Source organism: Physeter macrocephalus, chromosome 1 (assembly GCF_002837175.3).
Source record: "Physeter macrocephalus isolate SW-GA chromosome 1, ASM283717v5, whole genome shotgun sequence".
NCBI lineage: Eukaryota > Metazoa > Chordata > Mammalia > Artiodactyla > Physeteridae > Physeter > Physeter macrocephalus.
Window position 1 is genome coordinate 64945872 of NC_041214.2, and position 24228 is coordinate 64970099.

The 24228-nt window shown below is 39.5% G+C and overlaps 1 protein-coding gene across 1 annotated transcript in view; it reads right to left on the reverse strand.

The window, feature by feature from the left end:
• The window catches only part of PLD1 (phospholipase D1), a 216740-nt gene that overhangs the window by 83275 nt on the left and 109237 nt on the right, over positions 1-24228 (reverse strand). Inside the window, exons 9-12 of the mRNA XM_024124338.3 lie at positions 18781-18933; positions 15859-16008; positions 15072-15155; positions 5305-5386 (exon numbers count right to left, since the gene is read on the reverse strand). Coding sequence (XP_023980106.1) covers positions 5305-5386; positions 15072-15155; positions 15859-16008; positions 18781-18933 — 469 coding nt within the window. The remainder of the gene's footprint in view (positions 1-5304; positions 5387-15071; positions 15156-15858; positions 16009-18780; positions 18934-24228) is intronic.

The following is a 24228-nucleotide window of genomic DNA, read 5'->3' on the forward strand; positions in this document are numbered from 1 at the left end:
TATTTTTGAAGGGATACACTAGATTTACATTCTGGTCTGCATCAAAGAAATCTGAGTACTAAGAGAAGACCCATTCTTGCTCTGAAAAAAAACAGGATTAAAAATACATATGTCATTTTATTTCTCTGGTTAACAGCTGACTTTTGGAACTTGCTTGTCATTTATTATATTGTGCAACTATTGTTGTAATCAAGTACATACTTGAGTAAAGAAATAAGGAAGTGAAAGTGCAGGCAGGAAGTGAACACATTAATATCTAATGATCTGGCCAGTGAGCACTCTAAATGAAAACTAGAACATTATTTTATTTTTCTCCTCTACTATTCAGATTTACTTTGCTATTTGAATATTTTAGGATTCAGCACTGAATAGCAGTTAAAAAAACAGCCTCCCATTGAATGACATAATATAAAGTTTAAGACCCCCAATTTCAACCTAAGTTATAGAACGTTACACCTGACATCTTTCATCGCAGTTCATTTGTTTTAAATGGATGAAATTCTGTTTCTTAGGCTTATGAGATTATTACTCATGAAGTACAGTAACTGAAAATTAGGAACTGGCCTGAATCTTACAATTTTCCATTTATCTGCATAACTAATGGATTTTTTAAATAACAGAGATTTTAATGCTAATGGATTATGGCATTATCCTCCATCTATTAAGAGCTGATATTTTCTTCTGTACTGTGTCTTTTCACATTGAAATAAATAACTCTGCAGGAAGTAGGATAGAGACTTTTAAGTCATTTTAGCTTAAATAGAAATGACTAATAAGGAAGTAATTAAATATAAAAAGTTCATTTTTATGTAGTCTGGTTTACAATTATTTACTTACGTCCATGTCCACAATAAACAGTTAATTAGTGACAAGATTCCTGTGATAATAAAGCAATAAATTCCTCTTCTTTTGGTCAAGGCATTACAACACTGCCATAAGCTCTAAACTATAAAGGGCAAAGCAAAATCCATCCCTTGGGAATGAAAGCATTTGCTGGGCCATAATAGTGCAGACTTATACAAAATATGGGAAATATTTGTGCAAAATGAAAGTCAAATTAGAAAAAAAAGGACTGATGTTAATTCTGTAATTTCAAAAATACACTTTTGAAGTATCCAGTGTTTTACCAATGCCTTTTAGTGACCCCAGGGGAAATTACTTTTTGCTCAGAAGAAAAGTATTAATAGGGGAAGTAGGAAAACAAATAGCCTGGACTTGACTGTGCTTCTTACGTTTCTACGCCATGTTTCTTATCTCTGCTGCAGTCAACTAACCCAAGGATTCCACAGAATAAATTTTATGACACCTGAGTTTAAAAAGATAAAAGTTCTATCCTCTTTTCTAATTAGTTTTTAAGCAAGTAGAGCAGATGTAATACTATTAACAGTAGGAATTTTCAGGTGCTTTACACATACAAATGCATGTGAAGAAAATGAAAAATATATATCTTTTATAGTTGAAATCAAGAGACTTTGCTTCTGAGCCAGCTTTTTCTCTGATTGTTCAAGCACTGTGGTCAAAATATTTTCTAAATGTAGCTAAGTTTGTCCATTGCCTAAAGATAGCTTAGCTAACACATCTCCAGGATCATCACTTGTCAAGAGCTTCCCTGGTGGAGGTGGGGGGATGGGAGGTGGAGGTGTGCGATATTTTAGGAACATGCAAAGTAAAGGATAAAAAAAAATCGTATCCTCACCATTTAAATGAAAGCAGCACTGGGATGTAAGAGCACACATGCTCATGCGCCTTTTTTTCAAACCAGTTTTGTTCAAAGCACAGTCCTTAAGGTTGAAGATCCCTTTCCTCCTTCCCTGCCAGGCCCTTCTAGCCCACCATTTTGGTAAGATTCCCTTTGATTTTTCTCTGCAGTGATGTGATTATTCATCTCGTTTGACAAAACCTGGACATCTTTCCCTCCTGTTGGTCACTGACTGCAACTCTAGAATGTGCCTTGTGGCCCAGGACAGAAAGAAATTAACCTGACGACAAAATCCTCCCTGAGAACCTAGGTTCTGTTAAGTCTCCAGGTGGCTGCACTTGAAGAATCTTTTGGTGCAAGTCTCATCAGAAATATCACATATTTCTAAGGTTAAAATATACAGATTGGATACAGGGATGCAGTTACGATAACTATGATGCAACTTATCTCACCTCTTAGTGCAATAAATGCAGAACTGTGAAAACCCTGGGATGCTGCTTTGAGTTAAAGCAGTCTGCCTCTCAACATTGGCTTACACTATTTTAAATGATGACATTGCATATCATAAGGCCAAACAAACAGGAAAATATCAACTTGGCTATTACCAGAGAAACAAAATATTGTATTTTCCCCCTAAGAAACATCCATTGAAAGAAATGTTTGCCTATATGTTGGCTATAAGGCAGAGACACTAAATTTCTCCCCAAAGATCTGCATAATCAGGTAGAAGAAAAAAATAATTCATTTCAATCAACCTTGCGGACCTCTGGGACCCATTAATGCAAGAATAAATGTTATTTTAAATCCAGTACTTTGTGAAGCTAGTGGCTTTCAGAAACTAAATTATTTATGTGAAACAGTGTTTATGAGCATACGAAATGTCAATTTGGAATGATCTGAATGTTAAAAATTTAATAATATTGTGTAACTGGATTAAGGATGAGCAATTCTCTTAAATGTACCACTGAGAAATTAATATTTAATAGTATTACTATTTCCTTAGGAAATTAAAAAAATCATTTCAGGCAATTTAAAAATTACAAGTTTCAAAAAGCAGATGAAATTGAAACAAACAAAGCACGGTTATCAGGCAGCACTATTTACCTGCACATGGTATTCACCTGGTACCTCACAGGATTCATGGGCCGTAAAAGCAAAGAGAAGCCATGGTAGTGACAGAAAAGGGACCTGGACAGATATGCTGAGGGGAATAAACAAACACACACCAGCTACCATGAAGTGGAGAACCAGGTTTGCAGGACCTGCCTCCTGAGCCCTGATCAACTAGCTTTCTGGAGTACACTTAGATGTCCTGTAGGCACCTCACATGCACGTGATCTAAAATGTAGCTCTCTGACTCTGGGTTCTTCCCACTTCCTCCTACTACCAGATTCACCACCCCATTTTTATCAGATCACCCTTCTTCCATCATACCCCCCCACAGTGGTTCCCCACTGTTGTCCGTAAAGTGCAAACCACTGGCTTGACTCACAAAGCCTCCACATCCCAACTGCCTTTCCAGCTTGATCCTCCATCCTACCTATGCGAACACTCAGGTGTCATCAACTTTGTCACCTTGCTGTGACTGACAAGGCCTTATGAATTCCTGCATCCAGAATGTTTCCTCATCACACTTCCTATACCTAGAAAGCTCTTTTATTTATTTATTTTTTTTTTTTGCAGTACGCGGGCCTCTCACTGCTGTGGCCTCTGCCGTTGCGGAGCACAGGCTCCGGACGCACAGGCTCAGCGGCCATGGCTCACGGGCCCAGCCGCTCCGCGGCATGTGGGATCTTCCCGGACCGGGGCACGAACCCGTGTCCCCTGCATCGGCAGGCGGATTCTCAACCACTGCGCCACCAGGGAAGCCCCTAGAAAGCTCTTTTAAAAAAATTTCTGGCCCATACTAAATGCCCTAAATTCCTCATGTTGTGAGGGGCTTCCACATCAGACCTACCCAATGCTCTCCCTCCTGCTTTGAATCTTGGCACTGTCTCTGTACCCAGCTGACTCTTGGGTAGGTTTTTAAGCTCCTTCAGGTCAAGAATCATGTCTTTTATTTTTGTACATTCTCATGTGATTAGCCAAGTGCCCTGCACGTAAGAGGCATTCAACAGAAACATGTTAATTGAAACCTAAAAGAGTAAAGTATCAGGTAAGGAGAGGATTTTCTGTTATGGATTGATGATCGCTAGGCAAGGCTGGAAAAACTTATTAGAATGGAGTTTCTGGAGTTTACTTTTAGAGGAGAAATGGGAAAGCTGCCATTTCACAGAGAGAAACATGGAGAAAGTCATAGCCCATTCAATATGTAGAAAGATGTTTGGTAAGGCTAGGACTAAGCCCAGGACATGAGTCCTTCAGCAAGCCCTCCACGGGCGGGGATGGAATCCTATTCACACACATGGCATCCTTAGTAATTAGTGTAGTACCAGGCTCAGAGAAGACACAGTAACTGTATGATGGATTATTTAATGAATATGCAAATAATGCTTTTCAAGACCAGAATTTCCAATTTTGTGAATGGAAGTCTATTGAGACAACAAATTAGACTAGCCTTGAAAATGATGCTGTTGGCAGAACATGAGTCTGAAATAAAGACAATCAACTTCTTTTGCCTTTAATATCAACAGTGAGGTCTGCCTGTACTATCCCCAGATATCCTAAACTAAAGGCATGGGGAAAAGACATCGAAAGAAGGGGGAAAGGTGAGTGGGAAAGGGGTAGTGGAATGTAGAGGATGGAAAAAAAAGAAATAAGTGATGGCTATGAGAAATAGAAAATATTGATACTAACCCCAATTACTTAGGACCTACAAATCTGCTAGAATGTTTAATGACAGAATTCTAAAAATTAAGACAGTTTCAAATAATAGTAAAAAGACTACTAGCACTCCCTAATTTGGACATGATTAATAATAAATTGAACTTAATTCAACTATTCTAATTCAACTTAATTTAACTCGGTGGAGGACCAACCACATAAAAAATTTCATTAGAAATATGAATGTAAAGTAGTCATTGGTGAGCCTATACTGCTTCAGTTGTTTACTTTTTATAACAAAAAAAGCACACTCAATGCTCACCCAGGATCTACAGGGTCACACTATTTCACACTATTACCATGAACTGTCCCAAAACTGGAACCACCAATTCTTTATGTCCTTCCATTTGACATGCTTCAACATCAGCTTGACCCCATCTGACTGAAATCATTCTCAGATGACTTTGAATTTTGCTCAAATGACAAAATAATGAAAAATAAATAAATAAAATTCTATGTTTCATTTCATCATTTATTACTCGATGAAATTTTATTACAATTTTTTGCTTAACAAATCAGCTGCCTACAACTGATTAAAAAACAAAAAATTTGAGTTGGTAATATAATCCATGCTGTGAATTAGGTCAAAATATTTATGATTCAAAAGTAATGGGAAAAAAATCAGAACCAAATGAAGTTGAAAACACTAAGTATTCTACTTTTTGTCAAGCTCTAAAGAAAAAAGTTATAAGTGTATATGAAGGGCTTTGGGGAAAAAAAGGCATTTCAGAGGCAATAAACTTTTTAAAAATTACATCAGCATTTGTTAGGAAAGTACATACTGCTTTTCGCTTAAGAATGTAGTCCAACCTCCAACGATTTCCTTCAACCACCGGACGTTTCAGGAAGATTTCTGGACTCAACCTGAAATCATGAAACCAAGATTTCAGGAAACTAAAACAAAATATAAAGTTCTGATCGTGTCATAGGAAGCAGAGGCAATTTTAGCTCAAATGCCATCACCATCCTCCACTGTGGCAGGTCATCCAAAGTTCCACTATGAGTCCACATACAACTTCATATGGGAACAGCAGCCTTTACCCCAAAAAAGTCAATTTCAATTTCTCTATCTTACTCACACACCATACATACACACACTTGCAGATACTATTGAGTGTCCACCTTCTCCTTCCTTGCTGTCAGAGCCCACCTCCCATGACTGAATGTGAATATTCTAAATAATTGCTTTCCCAGACTCCTGTGCAGCTCCAGCACAAAATAGCACAATCCTGTACAATGAGATATATGAGGAGGTACACGAGGGGTTAATGGAAAAGTTCTTTCTCTGATGAGAGGAAGAGACACACGCACACACAAAAAAAAACTTAGGAAAAGCGGCTCTAGGATGGATGTTGTATGGGGGTGTGATGCTTAGACAGGTGCAGCCAAATGGAAATTTAAGGGCAAAGCCAGAACCCTGAAATCACTGGATTACTTCACCAACTTTAGCACTGCCTAACTTTAGATTTCTCATTCAATGAGACAAATCCTCACTGTTTAAGCCACCTTTAGTTGAGCATTCTAGCAACCTAGGCCAAAAGTGTTCTAATAGATAAACATGAACACTGACTTCCTATCCAAGCAGTGTCCATGGGAACCTGGGGCTTTCTGAGCAGGGAAGAAGGCAAGCTTGCTGATAGATGAACTTTTCCCAGTGTGAGAATGGACCCCTGGGTTCTTCTCCTTAGTAGTGCCACAAGCAGCACAGTACAGGAGTCACTTTTTCCCTTGGGGGTGTGCTCAAAATTATTGCCTGAGTTAAACTGGTAAGTAGTGTACCTCCTCTATAATGGGAAAAACAAACAAAAAAAACAATAAAGAAAATTTCATCCACTGAAATGCTAGACCTGGAGGAGTGGGGTAGACTGTGTAAGGATCAAAGCCTTACAGAATACTAGGGTAGAATATTGGCTTAGCCAGGGAGTCTTCCAGGCATGTGAAAACAACAGGGTTTTAAGGAGCTAAAGAGATTAAAAGAAATAATTTTACGCTGTTCCGTTCAGTTAAAGAAAATAAAAACCCAGAGAAAAAAGTATCTAAAGAAACTCATATTGGGTAAGATAAATAAGAAAACAAACAAGTAGAAGGGTGTGTACAGTATAAATATTAACATATTTAGTTTAGAATAGGAAACAACTCAAACAAACAAACAAAAAATGCAGCAACTGATAGGAAAAGATCTAAGATGAATTAAAAACAGATCTGTTTTAAATAGAAAAGTGCGTCATTGGGCACTGCTAGTTCACTGAAAGTAGGACATACCCAACAACGTATATACACTTGCAATTTTTGATGTACACATTAATTATGGGCTCGGAGGGCTTCAGTTTTGGGGCCATTTTCAAGTCTATACTCTGCAATTAAGTCTTTATCATCTTTTTTTTTAAATCTAAAAGCATTGTGTACCCTGTATGCAGAGTATTCTATTAGATGCTTTGGAGGATCTTAAGCAGGCTCTCAAGGGGACCTGGATTTTGAGGATAATACATGAAAAGATAAAAATAGTCATGCTATAAAAACTGATAGTCATGCTAGAAACAAAGTATAAACAAAGCAAGGAGAGAATAGCTATGACCCACAAGCATCATTATGTCAAGATCTTTACTAAGTAATTATTAGCTAAGCAAAATTCAAAAGAATTCTGTAATACTACATTTCATTGAGTTTAGGACACCAATGACTGTAAGATGCATCATTACTGTATCACTAAGAAAGAAAAAAATAATGACAGCTATAACTATAAGATGTTATTGAGTGTATGAGGTATTACGACTTCAGAGATGTTGAAATGTGCTTCTAAGTAAATGCTCCTTTTAGAAGATTTTATAGCTGTAAATGCTTGTATGGGAAAAAAAGCTTAAAATCGATGATCAGAGCTTCCATCTTAAGAAGACAGAAAAAAATAATAAATTAAGAAAAAGTAAGAAGAAGGATGGGAATAATAGATAAGAATGGAACTCAATGCAATATAAAATAGAACAACAGTAGACAAAACTCAATGAAACCAAAATCTAGCTCTTTGAAAAGATTAATAAAATTGACAAACTAGCTAGATTAAAACAGAAAAAAGGAGTTTGACTACTTTAGATTTCTTATTTAAGTGGGAAGAAATAATATCAATCCTACCCAAACTCTTTCAGGAAACAAAGGCAGGGGAAATACCACCTCATACAATGAGGCTAGCATTATCCTAATACCAAAACCAAACAAAGACAATCCAAGAAAAGAAAAAAATTAAGTACAATATTCCTTATGATCATAGAGGTAAAAATCTTTACCAAAACATCACAACTTATAAAAAGGATAACAGATCATGACAAAGTGGGGTTATTTCTAAGAATGCAAGGTTGGTTTAAAAGTTGAAAATCAATCAATGCAATTCAGCACATTAACAGAAAAAAAGAAAAAAATGGTCATTTCAATACATGCAGAAAAAAGTCTTGACAAAATTCAATACCCATTCAGAATAAAAAGTCTCAATACATTATAAATAGGAAGGAATCTCCTCAAAGTAATAAAAAGCACCTATTAAAAAAAATCTACCTAAAGCATATAATAAAAGACTGAAAGCTTTTCTTCTAAGACTGAGAATAAGAAAGATGTCCGTTCTCATCACTTCTATTCAACATTTTACTAATGATGCTAACCAATGCAATAAAGAAGAAAAAGAAAGAAAAAGAAAAAGAAAAAAAGAAATACAAGGCATGCAGATTATGAAGGAAAAAGGAAACTGTCATTATTCCCACATCACATGATCATCTACGGGAAAAATCCTAGGGCATATACAAAAAAGCTATTCACACTAGTAAGTGAACTAAGCAAGACTGCAGTAAATAAGATCAATATAAAAAATCAATTGCATTTCCATATGCTGGCAGTAAACAATTGGAACATGAATTTTTAAAAATACCATTTACAATAACATAAAAAAACACAAATTACTTAGTGATAAGTGCAAGACTTGTATATGGAAAGTACAAAACACTGATGAGAAAATTTAAATAAGATCTAAAAAATGGAGAGAGATATACAATGTTTATGAATTGGAAGACTCAATACTGAGAAAGAAGAAAAAAATTGACATACTGTCTAACCAGTGTTGATTTTACCATTCTTTTCCCTCTGATTTCTCAGTTGGGAGGGAGAATCTGGAAATGGGCATTGGCACTGGTAGAGAGAGCCTCAGAAGTCCTCTAGTTCAGGCTTGAAGAGGAAGAGTGGGATTTGCTGACAGTGATAGTGGTGGCAGGGAGGGGCCCACAGGCATCAAAAATGAGGAAATGGAACTTTCCTCTCCAATAGAAGAGCTGTGGTTCCAAGAGGAAAATATAAATATCCATTGCTTGGCTCTGGACACAAAGTGTCATTGAAGAAAGTGTGTGGCAGAGCAGGGTAAATAAAGCCTCTTTCTAGCAAGAGGACTAAAAAGGGAAGCCACAGGCAACCCATAAGGAGTGGGTATACCATGGAGAGAGAGGAGCTCAGAAAAGCAATGCTATCAAGTTGTTTATGAATTTCTAGATCACTCCTAAGCTGCCCATGCATGAGTTTGGTCCTAATATTATGCCAAAGAATTTGAAAACTGAAATAAGAAACAGACCACTGACCAAATTGGCCACTAGGTGGAGCACATGGGGGGCAGATCTAAACAGCACTGCAAAGGCTTTGAAAACAAAACTGACATTAAAAACACACAGATAGAAGACTGGTTGGAACATTCTGCATGAACCCAAATGGTCCAATTTCCTGCTAAAACAAAAATATCAACATTCTCTATAAGATTGAAACAAGACCCAGAGTCATGATATTCAAAACTTCCAGAATACAGTAAAAAATTATTTGGCATACAAAAAATCAGAAAAATCTCAACTTGCAGGAAAGACATTCAACAAATGCCAATGCCAAAAGGACATAAATGTTGGAATTATTTAATGTAATTCTCTGCCAGATATTATAAAAATGTTTCAACAAGGGTGAACACTCTTAAAATGAATGGATAGTCAGAAAGTCTCAGCAAAGAAATAAAGATATAAATAAAAACCAAAGAGAAATTTTCAAACTGAAAAATACAATTACAAAAAACCAAACTCTCACTGGATAGGTTCAGTACCAGAACAGAGGTGACAAAGGAAAGAATCAGTGAACTTAAAGACAGATAAAGAGAAATTATCCAATTTGAATAACAAAGAAAAGATTGAAAAAAATGAACAGAGCCTCAGAGACTTGTGGGACTATACTAAAAGACACAATTTGTGTCATCAGAGACTCAGAAAAAGAGGAGAAAGAGGGAAATGCAGGAAAAAAGTTTGAAGAAAAAATGGCTGAAAATTTCTCAAATTTGATGAATGATGTAAATCTACAGATTCAAGAAGCTCAGTGAACTCCAAACAGGATAAATTCAAAGACCATAATCAAACTGCTGAAAACGAAAGACAAGAAGAAAATGCTGAAAGCACTCAGAAGAAAAACAATGCATTATTTAAGAGGGGAACAATGATTCAAAATGACCATGAAATTCTCATCAGAAAACATGGAGGCCAGAATGAAGTGGAGCAAATTGTAGTTAGACTGTATAAAGTTCTTCTACAGTTTAGTAATAAGAAAACAATCCAATAAAAAAAGAAGAAAAGTAAGATTTGAATATGTTTCCAAAAAAGCTAAACAAATGTCCAAAAGTCACAGGAAAATATCCTTAACATGAAAAGACATTGCTAATGCAAATTAAAACCACAGTGAGAGACTACTACATACCCTTTGGAATGGCTAACATTAAAAATGACTAACAGTACCAAGTGCTTGCAATGATGAGGAGGGATGAAACTCTCATACATTGCTAGTACAAGCACTTTGGAAAACAGATTGACTGTTTCTCATGTTAACCATATATTTAACTCCTAGTATTGATATAATACAGTAACTTGAATCTACTTCCTAAGACAAGGGTTAGCAAACTGTGCTCCATGAGCCAAATCTGGTCCATCGCCTGTTTAAGTATGGCCCATGAGCTAAATATGGCTGTTACATTTTTAAAGGGTTATTAAACACACACACACACACACACACACACACACACACACACACAAGAATATACATTAGAGACTGTATGTATGTGACCTGAAAAGCCTAAAATATTTACTATCTGGCCCTTTACAGAAAAAGTTTGCCAACCCTGTTGAAAGTCAGAGGCTTTTGAACTTTTTGGGTCATAATCCACAGAAATACATTATGAATCCACCCCAATATTTTCATCTATCTATCTATCTACCTACCTATCAATCAGTCTTCTACTGACTACTGAAATAAAAATTTCACAAAATAATAACCCTTACTGCCACTTAAGTTGCAACTTTCCTTTCTCTTATTTCCTTCCTTTTCTTATCCTATTTCATTATTTAAATAAAATTCTGAACATAACCCACTAAATTCTTTTTTTTTAAATAAATTTATTTTATTTATTTATTATTTTTGGCTGTGCTGGATCTTCATTGCTGAGCATGGGCTTTCTCTAGTTGCAGCGAGCGGGGGCTACTCTTTGTTGTGCTGCGTGGGCTTCTCATCGCGGTGGCTTCTCTTGTTGCGGAGCATGGGCTCTAGAGCGCGGGCTCAGTAGTTGTGGCGCACGGGCTTAGTTGCTCCACGGCATGTGGGATCTTCCCGGACCAGGGCTCGAACCCGTGTCCCCTGCATTGGCAGGCAGATTCTTAACCACTGCGCCACCAGGGAAGCCCAATTCTTTTAATAAATAATTACTAAAGAGTCTCAACCCACCATTTGAAAAACATAACATTAAAATCAACTTAAATGTGTCTCCTACTTAGAATAGTCTTAGCTTGTGAGCCAGTCCAAATGAAATGTTGAGTATGTTTTTTACTTTATAGCCTTTGTCTCCAGCCCAAAGGAGAGCTTGTTTCTGTTCCCTTTCCTCTGATAAACTCCCCCTTTAAATATCTTTGTTTGTTGTTTTTCTTCTTTTTCTCCAGTTTTACTAACCCAGTCTGTCTCTGGCCTGTTTAATGCACGGACTCAGTACAGACACTGTGGCAGACCCCACCTGCACCCTCACCACCGACAGGCCAGGCAGAGAACCAATCTAGGCGAAGACTCAACACACATGCTCCAAACATCCCTGCTGACCAGTGGGAACGAGAATCACCATCATCCAGAGGAAAGCTGATCTAGGTCACGCTTTATACATCGGTCCTAAGTTAGAGCAATGGACTGGAAGCCACATCTTGGCACCCAGCCTCATTCTAGGACTCACTCCAGTGAACACTGGGTAGTTCACAGGTGACGTGAAGTAGCACCAAGCACAGAAAAGACATATAAGACATGTTCTCCTGGTAGCTACAGATAAACAAGTGAGGAATGCTCACTAATCTTTACACAGAAACTACCTCTTTTGATACCTTCAACTTCTAGCTAGGATTTACTCTTCACCTTAATTTTCAGATAGTCTGGGCTGTTTAACGAATCATTCTCTCTTCTAACCTGACAGCCTACCTTAGAATTTACCTCTTCAGAAAATTTCTTCTGACTAAATCTGCCCAAATCTGATTATTACTTTATCCAGTACCTTAAAAAAATCCAATCTGCACTTAAAAAATGTCAGAGCTAAAAGGGATCTCGCACACCTTGCGGTGCAGTCGGCTCCTGGGAGAGGCAGCTCCATGACATGTGGGCACTAGAGCCGACACACTGGATCCAAGCCAGCACCAGCACGTACAGACTGTGTTGCTATGGGCAGTTTCCTAATCGGCCCCACTGAGCCTCACTTTTCTCATCTAGAACACAGTCCCTGGCGTTTAGTAAGAATTCAACAAATAGTAGCTACCTACTGTTAATGTTATTCAACTCTGCTTTAGAAATGACCCCTTATAAAGGTGAATATGACTTGCCCCAAGTTAGAAACAGTAAGGCTCCTAAGGTGGTCTGAGCAGAGACTCTCACCATTCCTCTCCTGGACCACAACAATAACTCGCTAGATGGTCTCTATAACCACTGTTCAATTCATCTTCTACACTATAACCAAAATGGTCCCTTTTAGAAAACAAATTTGATTAAAATTCCCATGCTTAAAAATGTTCACTGATTCCCAGTGTTCAAGGGACTGCACTGGAGTTCAAAGGACTCCAGTGTTCAAAGGATGCAAACTCTTTAGCAGCTCATGAAGGGCCCTTCACAATTTGGCCCTAACCCATCTTTTGAATGCTATCTCCACCCACCATCCCAAAGAATGCTATGCTTAAGCTGTTTACGACCTCTACCTTCCTCCAAAATTGCTGTGCTCTCTCACCCCTCTATGCCTTGGTCCGGGTTATCCCTCTGTCAAAAACATTCACTGTCTTCAACTGGACAGCTCCATCACCCAGGACGCAGGCCAGCGTTCTGCCCGTTGAAGCTTCCACAGCTCCTGCAGGCTCAGTCACTGCCCTAATCCATTGTTCTACACATGACTTCCTGACTCTCTATTGTTCCAGGGTAGGGGCTGCTTCTCTTTCATCTTTCTGTACACGTGGCCTCGTTCAGTACCCACCATAGAGGCTGCTCACTAAACAGCTCTGGAATGAATGAGTGAATAAATTAACAAATGAAAAGATGGATGGTTAAATGAATTAACAAATAAAGAAACTAAGAGCTTCTAGGTCCCAGGTTGCTTCTCATTTCACTGAATCTGCCTTTGCTTGCATACTAATTGTTTTAGAAACAGATTAACAGTTTTCACTCATGTATATGATGTCTCTTGAATTAGATTGGAAACTTCTAAAGGTCATATGCACCTTCTCACTATGCTTTTCACTCTCTCAGACCCAGATGTATCAGGGTTTGATAAAGTTTCTGAATGCTCTCTTTTGCAACATACTTGCACAACAAGTATTTTCTTCCTTGTTATGAAGGAAGTTCCTGCAAAGGTTTTATTTCAAAGAGAGTGTTGTAATAAGATGTTATCCTAGTGCAGTCACGAAAAAGCAATAACCTCCTGATTTATTTTCTTGCTGACTGTAGAAGAAAAAACATTCAAGGTTCCATCTCTTTAGATGTTTAAATGAGTCTGTATATTAGTGTTCAGAACCTTCAAAATATATATTATTTGCTTGTGTAAAACATGAAAATATGGGTTCAGTGGAAATGCTATTTTCAGTCTCTTTCATGTCCCTGTCAAACTTTCAGAAATACTTTTTAAAGGAACATACCTATTACATTAAGCTTGAATCTACTCTCATAAGTGTTTAGAAAGTATTCAACCAAAGAGATAGCTTCTAAGTATGAAACTTTCTTTTATTCCTGGTAACTGACTGAAGAGATAAAATTTGGCAAGAATATAAAGGCCAAGATTAAGGTCCTCCATAAACATGAGAATAAACAAGTTCTCAGACATGCTGACTATCACACACCCTATCTATTGACTCTAGATCAATCGTTCTCAACCAAGAAGAACTGTGCCCTGCCAGGGGACATGTGATGACAGCTGAAGACATTTTGGTTATCACAACTGGGAGCTTGCTACTGGCATCTAGTGGATAAAAGCCAGGGATACTGATGGTTCTAAACATCCCACAACGCACAGAACAACACCCCCATAATAAAGAATTATCTGGCCCCAAAGGTCTATAGTGCTAATTGGGAAAGCATGCCCTAGAATTATAGATTTCCCCATCACTGAGGCAAAACAGTAGAAGAAGATGCGTTCACATTCCTAATTACTCTCCCCTCCCTGCAAAACCTAGAATTAGGAGGAAATGAATTATGACAATATTTTCATAGTTCAGTACAAGAGAGCATTTGAAAGGAAACAGGATAGGGAAAAACAGGGGGCATTTCAAGCAACTAAGTTCTTAGAAGGAAAACATATTTAAGACATTTTCGTTTCCATTGTAGCAAATGTTAGCATCTGCAATGGGTTTTAACTATCCAGGCAGATGGATAATTGGAACTAAAGTCAGACTACAAAGCCTACAACCACTCCAGGAGGAAAATGTCCCAAGAGCTAAATGAGTTTTAGGTACAAGACTTTCAGTGGCTTTAATAAACATAATAACTCTCATGGATGATTTTAAAGGGGATTAGATAGTTGAAACCTGATGGATCTCCAAAAAAGCTAACCATTACAATGGATATTTTAATAGCAATAGGCAAATGGGAATATTCTAATTTCAAAGGGATAATTCAGAGGAAGTATATTCATTGGACCTCATGACAGACATAGCAAGATGAGGAAAGATACCCAGGGAAGATTATTTTCCATTACCTCTACACCTATATTTGCATTGCAAAATAATCTTTACTAAAATGAATATTGGTTATCTGCTTCCAAATGGAAAGACAAAAACAGAACTGTTCAAACTAAATATTTTAAGAATATATATGGGTGCCAGGTTTTTTGAAAAGACCTTTTAGTGGAGGCTACTGCAATTAATTAGTTGAGACTTTGGCCAAACCATCTGTGAGTACTGCTGTCTTTCCTAATGTACGATTCTACAACAGCACAACACTGTTCTATATGCCTAAACATAGAGACCTCCAAACAAACTCCCCAGGGACAAATACTAACCACCAATCTGTGATAAAAATCTCTTCTTTTGCCTCTTCCATTGCATTTGCCACATCTTCAAAATATCCTTTGGCATTAACATACCTGAAAGACAAGTTTTCTGTTTCATTTTTTTAACAACAACAACAAAAAGGAATCTATCGTATGGCAAAAGAGAAGATGGAAGTCACTGCCTAGAGTTTCTACAAAACCACCAGTTTACTTTGTATAACTGGAAACAAGGATTGAAAACAATACCTTCTGTCTGCTATGTAGGAAGTACAGTAAATAGACAGAAGTAGGCAACCTGATTCTTTTCTGCTGAGAGAATAACAAATTGATTGGTCTCATCATCGTCTGGGGTCAGATGAATTCTCCCATCCTGTTGAACTCACACACGGTTGTTCTTCTGAGACTGAAAGCAGACCAGTTTCTAGTCCATGGGTAGAAAAGCATGCTAAGCAGGATTTCATTTAAAAGAAATACCTGGCAAGTAAATTCTTTCTTAAATTATGGCTAATGACTTAAATAAACTTTCCATTTGCATCATTAAGAAATGTATGAAGTTAACTTTTAAAATCAAACTTCAAAATCTAAAGCTAGCTATCTAAAGCTCTCTGTAAAAAATCATAAAAACAAAAAGTGGAAAACTAAGTGCTGCTCAAGTAGTCCTATAAAGAAAGGGTGTTGTTAAGTATAATGCATAATATCTTTTCACAGCTTCAAAAATTGATTCCAGGTGAATTTAGACCACTACTATATTAAATGCTGTGACTACTGTGATAGTCTTAGAGCAAAAAGATCTTACCATTTAGCTAAAGTGTTCTCTTGGATAGCAGCATAAGACCCAAATCGATGATCTTTGAGAAAGTTGGGGCCATGTTTATGGATGAATTCTTCTATAGCCCCTCCCCACCACCGAGCATGTCTATAGCTGTTGCATTTTAAAATCAGTGTCCTTCAAAGAAAAGCAAAATGTGGAAAAGAATGGTCACTCTGTGTTCTGTCTCTTTAAACAATTTAAGAATTAAACATGCCCCATTTTGTTTTGTTACTGCAACAAACGTTAAGTTGAAAATTTTAGGCAAAGAGCACCTTACCTATATCAAAAAAGTAGATTTTTAAACGTTTTTGGCAGGATTTAAAACTATATTCAACGTAGCGAAAACAAACCTTCAGGTTACTTATTCCCTCATTCACTTATGCGAACTTGTGTAAAGGCACTTATTACAGGCCTCGAGCTCGCTGTGCTAGGCTATGAGGAGGACAACGGAAGAGACATAAGGTGAGGTCCTACATCTAAGTGTTCGAGAGTTGTTGGCTCCTGTAGAGGACATTTCCCTTGGGACTGCCTGGTGTCCATTCCCTCAACCTCCCTTCCCTACTCTGCGTCCACCAAAGCCAACAAAATGGCATCTTCCAGCCCCTGATCTCAAAGATTGGTTCAGGGATGAGGACATTAGCCAATTCCACCCAACAAGTGAGAATAAATGCAAGGACTTGCTCAGAAATGCCAGGAAGAGACTCTTTCCCTTCCACTGAACTTGGTTTGAGTGTAAGAGGCAGCCTTCTTGTTACCACCAGGGGACCAGCCTGAGGATGGAGCAGATCCCAGGAGACAGAGCTGAGAAAGGCCAGGAAAATGCATCTCAATGACATAGTTGGAAGCTTGGAATCAGCCATGGTTAACGTGGCTTATTAGTTACTTCTGATGTAACCCAGATTGCACTGGATTTTTCTACTGCCAATGACTAAACTATCCTAAATGGTTACAGATTTATAAGTGCTGAAAAAAAAATTCAGAGTAGGAGATCATAAAAAGTTATTACATGACAAATGTCAGAATTGGTGACTACCACCAAGAGGTGGAAATAAGTTATCCAAATTTGAAGTTCAGAGAAAACAAGGTGTTGGAGTCAGCGGTCTCCCTGCCATTTAGGGGGAAACCCACCTCAGTATAAAAGCCCTGTGAGTGAGGAGGGAGAGTTTGCCTTTGGGGGGAAATGCAATGATCCTGACGAGAAGCAGGGGAGGGGCTATATTCACAGACCCCAAAATAATTATTTATAAAGATTAGGGATGTCCAAACATCCTAACATTGATGCTTGGCTTTTGTCTGGGGGGTGGCGAGGGGCGAGGTGAGACGTGGTGGTGCTGGGAGCAGTGAGGCATTCTCCATCCGCTGCCGCAGGGCTGACACAGGACTCTGCAGGCAGGTCAGGAGGGCATGGAAAGTGCCTGGGCTTGAGCCAACATGCTAGTACTACTCCAACTGAGTTGAAATGCCTCTGAAAACCAGTTGTGAGAAACAGATATTGTAGAAGAGATAGTGACAAACAGCGGTCTTATCACAGGATGTGAGCCAGAGTTAAGAAAAAAAAACATTCCAAACATGGAGATAGGAAGAAGAAAGGTGAAGAGGAATTTTAAAATGTGTGAGAAGGGATGGTGAAGAGAACCATCTCCATAGAACTGAAAGGCTGTATTAGGGAGGGGTTGCCAATAAAGGCAGAGAGATAAAAGGCCTCAGATTGTAAATGGAGGAACTTAGGCTTGTTTGATACAATGAGGAGGAGCACTTACACCAGGGAGGAAAGAGATGAAACCTGGATCTGTATGGATTCATTTGGCAAGGGTGTGCAAGTGAGTGAGGATAGGAGATGGAGATAAGACGGCCAGTAAGTAACTGTTATAGTGACCAATGAGAATTATGGCCTGATTTCTATGGTCCCCCAGAAAACAGGAAAGTACAGTACCAGGAGAGAGGTGGGGTTTTTTTTTGTTTGATTGATTGTTTGTTTGTTGGCCATGCCACGCGGCTTGTGGGATTTTAGTTCTCTGACCAGGTATTGAACCTGGGCCCTGGGCAGTGAGAGCTGAGAGCACAGAGTCCTAACCCCTGGACCACCAGGGATTCCCAGGAGGGAGGTTTATTGGCAGCACCACTACATTTCCAATAACCAATCCTGAACCTTCTATTGTCAGAGATCAGGAAGTTCAGCACTTTTTTTCACACACACAAACACACATGCAAACATATTACTAAGAGTAGCATATTTATATAATATATATATATTTAATGTCAGTGTGTATAAAGAGAGAAATGTATAAGTATTTATATACATGAGGCTGAACTTTATATAGAGACAGATGTATATGTAAAGACACACATATATTGTATAACTACAGTCTTCCAGAAACAAACATTTATCAACACACACACACACACACACACACACACACACACACACACACACACACTTGCTAATAAAATCTACAGTAAATGTACAGTTGAGTATCCTTCAAGGTATCTTTCTTAAAATCTGTACGTAAAGAGAATTTTTCTAATCAAATCACTTTTTACATATTTTGTTAATAAAAGGATATCAATTTATAAAGTAAAATTTTATTTTTTAAAAATATGAATTATTACTCCTTATCTGTTTGGTAAATTGGTATTATTGGGTAGTCAATTTTGTTAAAATAGGCATATATTTTATTAAAACATGCACGTAGCAACACATGGGATCATTTATTCTGACTCGTGTACATATGTAATTCACATCTTAAAAATATACAAAAAGAAAAGTAGTTTCATCACTTTTGATTGAGAATGAGTTATAAATAACAATTTTCTAACATCTAAATTATTTTACCATCTTCTTCACTTAAGGTTGGGAGAAAAACTCTGTTTTTAGAGAAATCTTTTAAAAATATTTCCAATTTGTACCTTGAAAGACTATCAATTCGGAGTCCATATTTTGTCTCCGTCTCCTTCTTTCCCACCTTAACTCTGAATTCTTTGTCTACCAGCAGGACGAAGCCAATAGCACCACTGTCTGGTTTCATATATAGTAAAAAGGAATCTTTTACTATCAACCACCTGTAAGAAGGAAATAAGTATTTTTAAAGTTGTACTGAATTACTGAAACAAAAAGAACAAATTATTATGACACGTCTGAAGTAAACACTCTAGCAGACAGTAAACATAATTTTATTTTTTACACAAGGGATCCAGTTTTTAAAAAATATGAAAACACTATAAAACAAAAAACAATAAAAAATCTTTCTATTATGTTTTTTTGCGAAGTACTGGCACCAAGCAATTCAAAACAATTCATTAGCTGTTTAAACACTAATGGCAAATCCTGGAAGAATGCCCCTGATATGGGCAGGCAGCGCTAATAAGATGCAAAGCAGGCGCCATAGTTGTTCGAAAAGTGGAATGGGTTGGTGTTTGCTAAAATAAACCACCATAAAAGAGGCCAATGAGTCTCTGAGTAAGTAAAACCCTCCTTTCAAAAACATCCAGTAAGCATCCAATAATCTACATATTGTTGTTCATTTCAAATTATTGTTGGCTTTAAAGACCATTAATAAATGATGCTCAGCGGAACATGGTCTCTCAAAAGTATATCTGCACTCAATCCAATATCTATTTAAGAGCCTCATGATGCAAAAGTACAGTGATAAACTGGGAGTTCGGGCAGAGGTAGAAACAACAAAAAGATAAATCAGACATGTTCTCAGAGGAGCTTATTAGGCTAGTGGGGCACGATGACAATTCTAGGCTGAATGGTTAGGTGCTAGAGGAAAAAAGCAAAAAGTGATGTGTGTAAGGAGGAGGGAGTCCTTAGTTCTCACTAAGAGAATGAGCTAGTGGCATTCTCCCAAAGAGCTGGTGTCTGAGGGAGGCCAGGAAGACGCCCATTACGTAGAGCCCAAAGGGTTCAAGGTGTACATCCCGTATGCAGGGAAGATAGCAAAGGCTCTAATGTGTGGGAATGCTGCCTGTATTGGAAGAAAGTTTGGGGAGGCCGGGGTTTCAGGAGGTGTAGTATGAGAAAATGGACAGTGAAGGTAGGTGGGGTGCACGTGGGGAACAGGCAAAGGCCACATTGAGGAGGGTCTGAAGGCCATGTGAAGGAGGATGACTTTACATCATGGAACCAGTTTTTTCTAAACTTGTCTGATCATCAGAATCTCTTGAGATGCTTGTTAAAAAAACTGTAGATTCCTAGGCCCTACCACAGATCCATTAAAAAGGCCGGACAACCCGTGTTTCTAAAGAAACACCCAGATGCCTTTTAAATAAAGGAATCCTCCTGCCCTGGCAAGGCAATGGGACCATAAATCATGGGAACTATATTTTAGAAAGAAAGGTCTGAAGGATAAAGAAGGATGTCGGGTAGCAGGTTAGCAAGCTGCTGTAGTAATAGAGAACGGTGCTTCTCACCACTTCACTGTGAATATGCATCACCAGGGGATCCTGTTAAAATGCAGATTCTGATTCGGTAGGCCTGGGGCGGGGCCTCAGATTCTGCATTCTAACAAGACTCGAAGGGGATGCTGAGGTTAGGACCTCACCTTGCGTAGTCAGGACGCAGATGATAGGCGTGACACTGACAGTGGAAAGAGCGAGAGAGAAAGGGTGGGATTGATTTGAAGTGGAAACAAATGGCAACTTTGTCAAGCTGCATCTAATATCATATCCACCTGAGATTGTATAGTGATCAAATGAATCGGTCGATGACTAAATAAAGTAACAATGGGAGTATTATATCACACATTAGGCAACGTAAAGCACATTATGAAATAGGTAAGGCCAGAACACCTGAACATAAATTAACTAATACTGTAAATGTAACAAGTGAACTCAGCATTTAAAAGAAATGTATAACAAATCATTACTGAAATTGCTAACCACATTACATTTTAGTGGCTCTCTAATTTGGGGTTTAATGTAGACAAATCTACATTGATTTCCACATGGTTTCATTTAATTCATTTGTTTTTTAATATAAAGGCTGTCTCCTTTCCAATAAAAGGGCATGGGATGGATTTAGGATAACACAGTAAAGGACATACATGTGCTATGGTTAATAAAAGGAAAAATATCAAGGTCACAGAAAGCAAATACCTAACCACAACACTAATACAATTATGGTGATGGCATGCCAATGTGGGTTTGAGCTTCCTGGTTTTTCCTTCTTTTTTTTTCTTTTTTTATAAATTTATTTATTTATTTTTGGCTGCGTTGGGTCTTTGTTGCTGCGCACGGGCTTTCTCTAGTCGCGGCGAGTGGGGGCCATTCTTCGTTGCGGTGCGTGGTCTTCTTATTGCGGTGGCTTCTCTTGTTGCAGAGCATGGGCTCTAGGTGCGCGGGCTTCAGCAGTTGTGGCTCGCGGGCTCTAGAGCACAGGCTCAGTAGTTGTGGTGCATGGGCTTAGTTGCTCCACGGCATGTGGGATCTTCCCGGACAAGGGCTCGAACCCATGTCCCTGCACTGGCAGGCAGATTCTTAACCACTGTGCCACCAGGGAAGTCCCTTCCTGGTTTTTCTTATCAAATGAATAAATTAAGGAAATAAAGAGGTCGCCCACCAAAAAACTAAATTTCAAAGGAAGTTTCTCACTTGGAACCTAATAAGGCAATTGAACAATATTAATGGATAACATTCTCAATAATTTTTAGCAAATGCAGAAATTTATGTTTTATAAGAATTCTCATAACTCTGCTCAATATAAATGCCAAGGCCATGATATCACATGGTAACTCAGGCATTCTGATGGGGCTGAGTTATGAGTCCAGACATGTAGCTGCCTGTTGATACAGAGTGGTCAAGGTTAGAACAGAGTAGATGGATCACATATCAGGTAAAGGTCCTTCTTTAGCTACAGTCCCTTGTCCCAGCTTGACTTTCGATGCAAGCTAGAGAGCAGACAGCAGGGCACAGGCCCAGAGCACCGGTGTGCTATATTGCTGACGGGGAAGGAGCCACAGGCTTTGAAAACCACAGCTGGTAGGTTTGTCGCACTGAGAAAGAAAGTCCAAGATGTGGCAGCCTGGAAATACAGAACAGTTTAGTAGTGACTGCTGGATTTTGAAAGTTGAAGGCCAAAGATAATGGTTTCCGTTTTGACAATGATGAGTTGTTCTCTACAACAGTCATTAGATATAAGGTGAATTGATGGCTGGCCTTTATTTAAAGCTCTTCTTAATTATTCCATTCAGTAAACCTCTTCTGGTTTCTCCTCTTTCTCTCTTTTGTCAACAGATGTTTTTCTTTAACAGGAGAATATGCATCAAGAAAGGAATCCATCGGGCTTCCCTGGTGGCGCAGTGGTTGAGAGTCCGCCTGCCGATGCAGGGGACATGGGTTCGTGCCCCCGTCCGGGAGGATCCTACATGCTGCGAAGTGGCTGGGCCCGTGAGCCATGGCTGCTGAGCCTGCGCGTCCAGAGCCTGTGCTCCACAACGGCAGAGGCCGGCATACCGCAAAAAAAAAAAAAAAGAAAGGAATCCATCAAGCAGCCTTCAGGGGGTCAGTCTCTGCTGCTCAGGGACTAAGCTTCTGCCTTGAGGTCAGCCTCCCTGGGCTCCAATTCCAGTTTTGCCACTTGTGCACTTGTGTGAACTTGGGTAACTGAGCCTGAGGTCTAAATCCATAAAATGAGGATAACAATAATGCCCAGCTCATAAGAGTTTGTGAGGAATCTGAGATGATTCATGGACATTGCTTAACACAATGCCTGGCACCAATATACGTGAGCTTTTAAGAGTACTCTTGCTCTAAACAAGGTGAGATTATGGTCTGTTCTAACAAGATGTGACTACCTGAAGATGGCAGAAGAGTAAGACGCAGAGATCACCTTCGTCCCCACAGATACATCAGAAATACATCTACACATGGAACAGCTCCTACAGAACACCCACTGAACGCTGGCAGAAGACCTCAGACCTCCCAAAAGGCAAGAAACTCCCCCACATACCTGGGTAGGGCAAAAGAAAAAAGAATAAACAGAGACAAAGGAATAGGGATGGGACCCGCACCAGTGGGAGGGAGCTGTGAAGGAGGAAAGGTTTCCACACACTAGAAGCCCCTTCGTGGGCGGAGACTGTGGGTGGCGGAGTGGGGAGGCTTCGGAGCCACGGAGGAGAGTGCAGTAACAGGGTGTGGAGGGCAAAGCGGAGAGATTCCCGCAGAGGATCGGTGCCGACCAGCACTCACCAGCCCGAGAGGCTTGTCTGCTCACCCGGACGGGCGGGGGCTGGGAGCTGAGGCTCGGGCTTCGGTCGGAAGCCGGGAGAGGACTGGGGTTGGCGGCGTGAACACAGACTGAAGGGGTTAGTGCACCATGGCTAGCCAGAAGGGAGTCCGGGGAAAAAGTCTGGACCTACCGAAGAGGCAAGAGACTTTTTCTTCCCTCTTTGTTTCCTGGTGCACGAGGAGAGGGGATTAAGAGCACTGCTTAAAGGAGCTCCAGGACTGGGCGCGAGCCGCGGCTATCACCACGGACCCCAGAGACGGGCATGAGACGCTAAGGCTGCTGCTGCCGCCACCAAGAAGCCTGTGTGCGAGCACAGGTCACTCTCCACACCTGCCCCCCGCCCCGGGAGCCTGTGCAGCCCGCCACTGCCAGGGTCCTGGGATCCAGGGACAACTTCCCCGGGAGAGAACACGGTGTGCCTCAGGCTGGTGCAACGTCACGCCGGCCTCTGCCACCGCAGGCTCACCCTGCATCCGTACCCCTCCTTCCCCCCAGCCTGAGTGAGCCAGAGCCCCCAAATCAGCTGCTCCTTTAACCGCGACCTGTCTGAGCGAAGAACAGACGCCCTCAGGCGACTTATACGCAGAGGCGGGGCCAAATCCAAAGCTGAACCCCGGGAGCTGTGTGAACAAAGAAGAGAAAGGGAAATTTCTCCCAGCAGCCTCAGGAGCAGCGGATTAAATCTCCACAATCAACTTGATGTACCCTGCATCTGTGGAAAACCTGAATAGACAACGAATCATCCCTTGAGGAGGTGGACTTTGAGAGCAAGATATATTATTTTTTCCCCTTTTCCTCTTTTTGTGACTGTGTATGCTTCTGTGTAAGATTTCATCTGTATAGCTTTGCTTTCACCATTTGTCCTAGGGTTCTATCCATCCGTTTTTTGTTTTTTTTTAACTTAAAAAATTTGTTTTTCTTCATATTTATTTTAATTATTTTATTTTACCTTACTTTATTTTATTTTATCCTCTTTCTTTCTTTCTTTCTTTCTACTTTTTCTCCCTTTTATTCTGAGCCGTGTGGATGAAAGGCTCTTGGTGCTGCAGCCAGGAGTCAGTGCTGTGCCTCTGAGGTGGGAGAGCCAACTTCAGGACACTGGTCCACAAGAGACCTCCCAGCTCCAC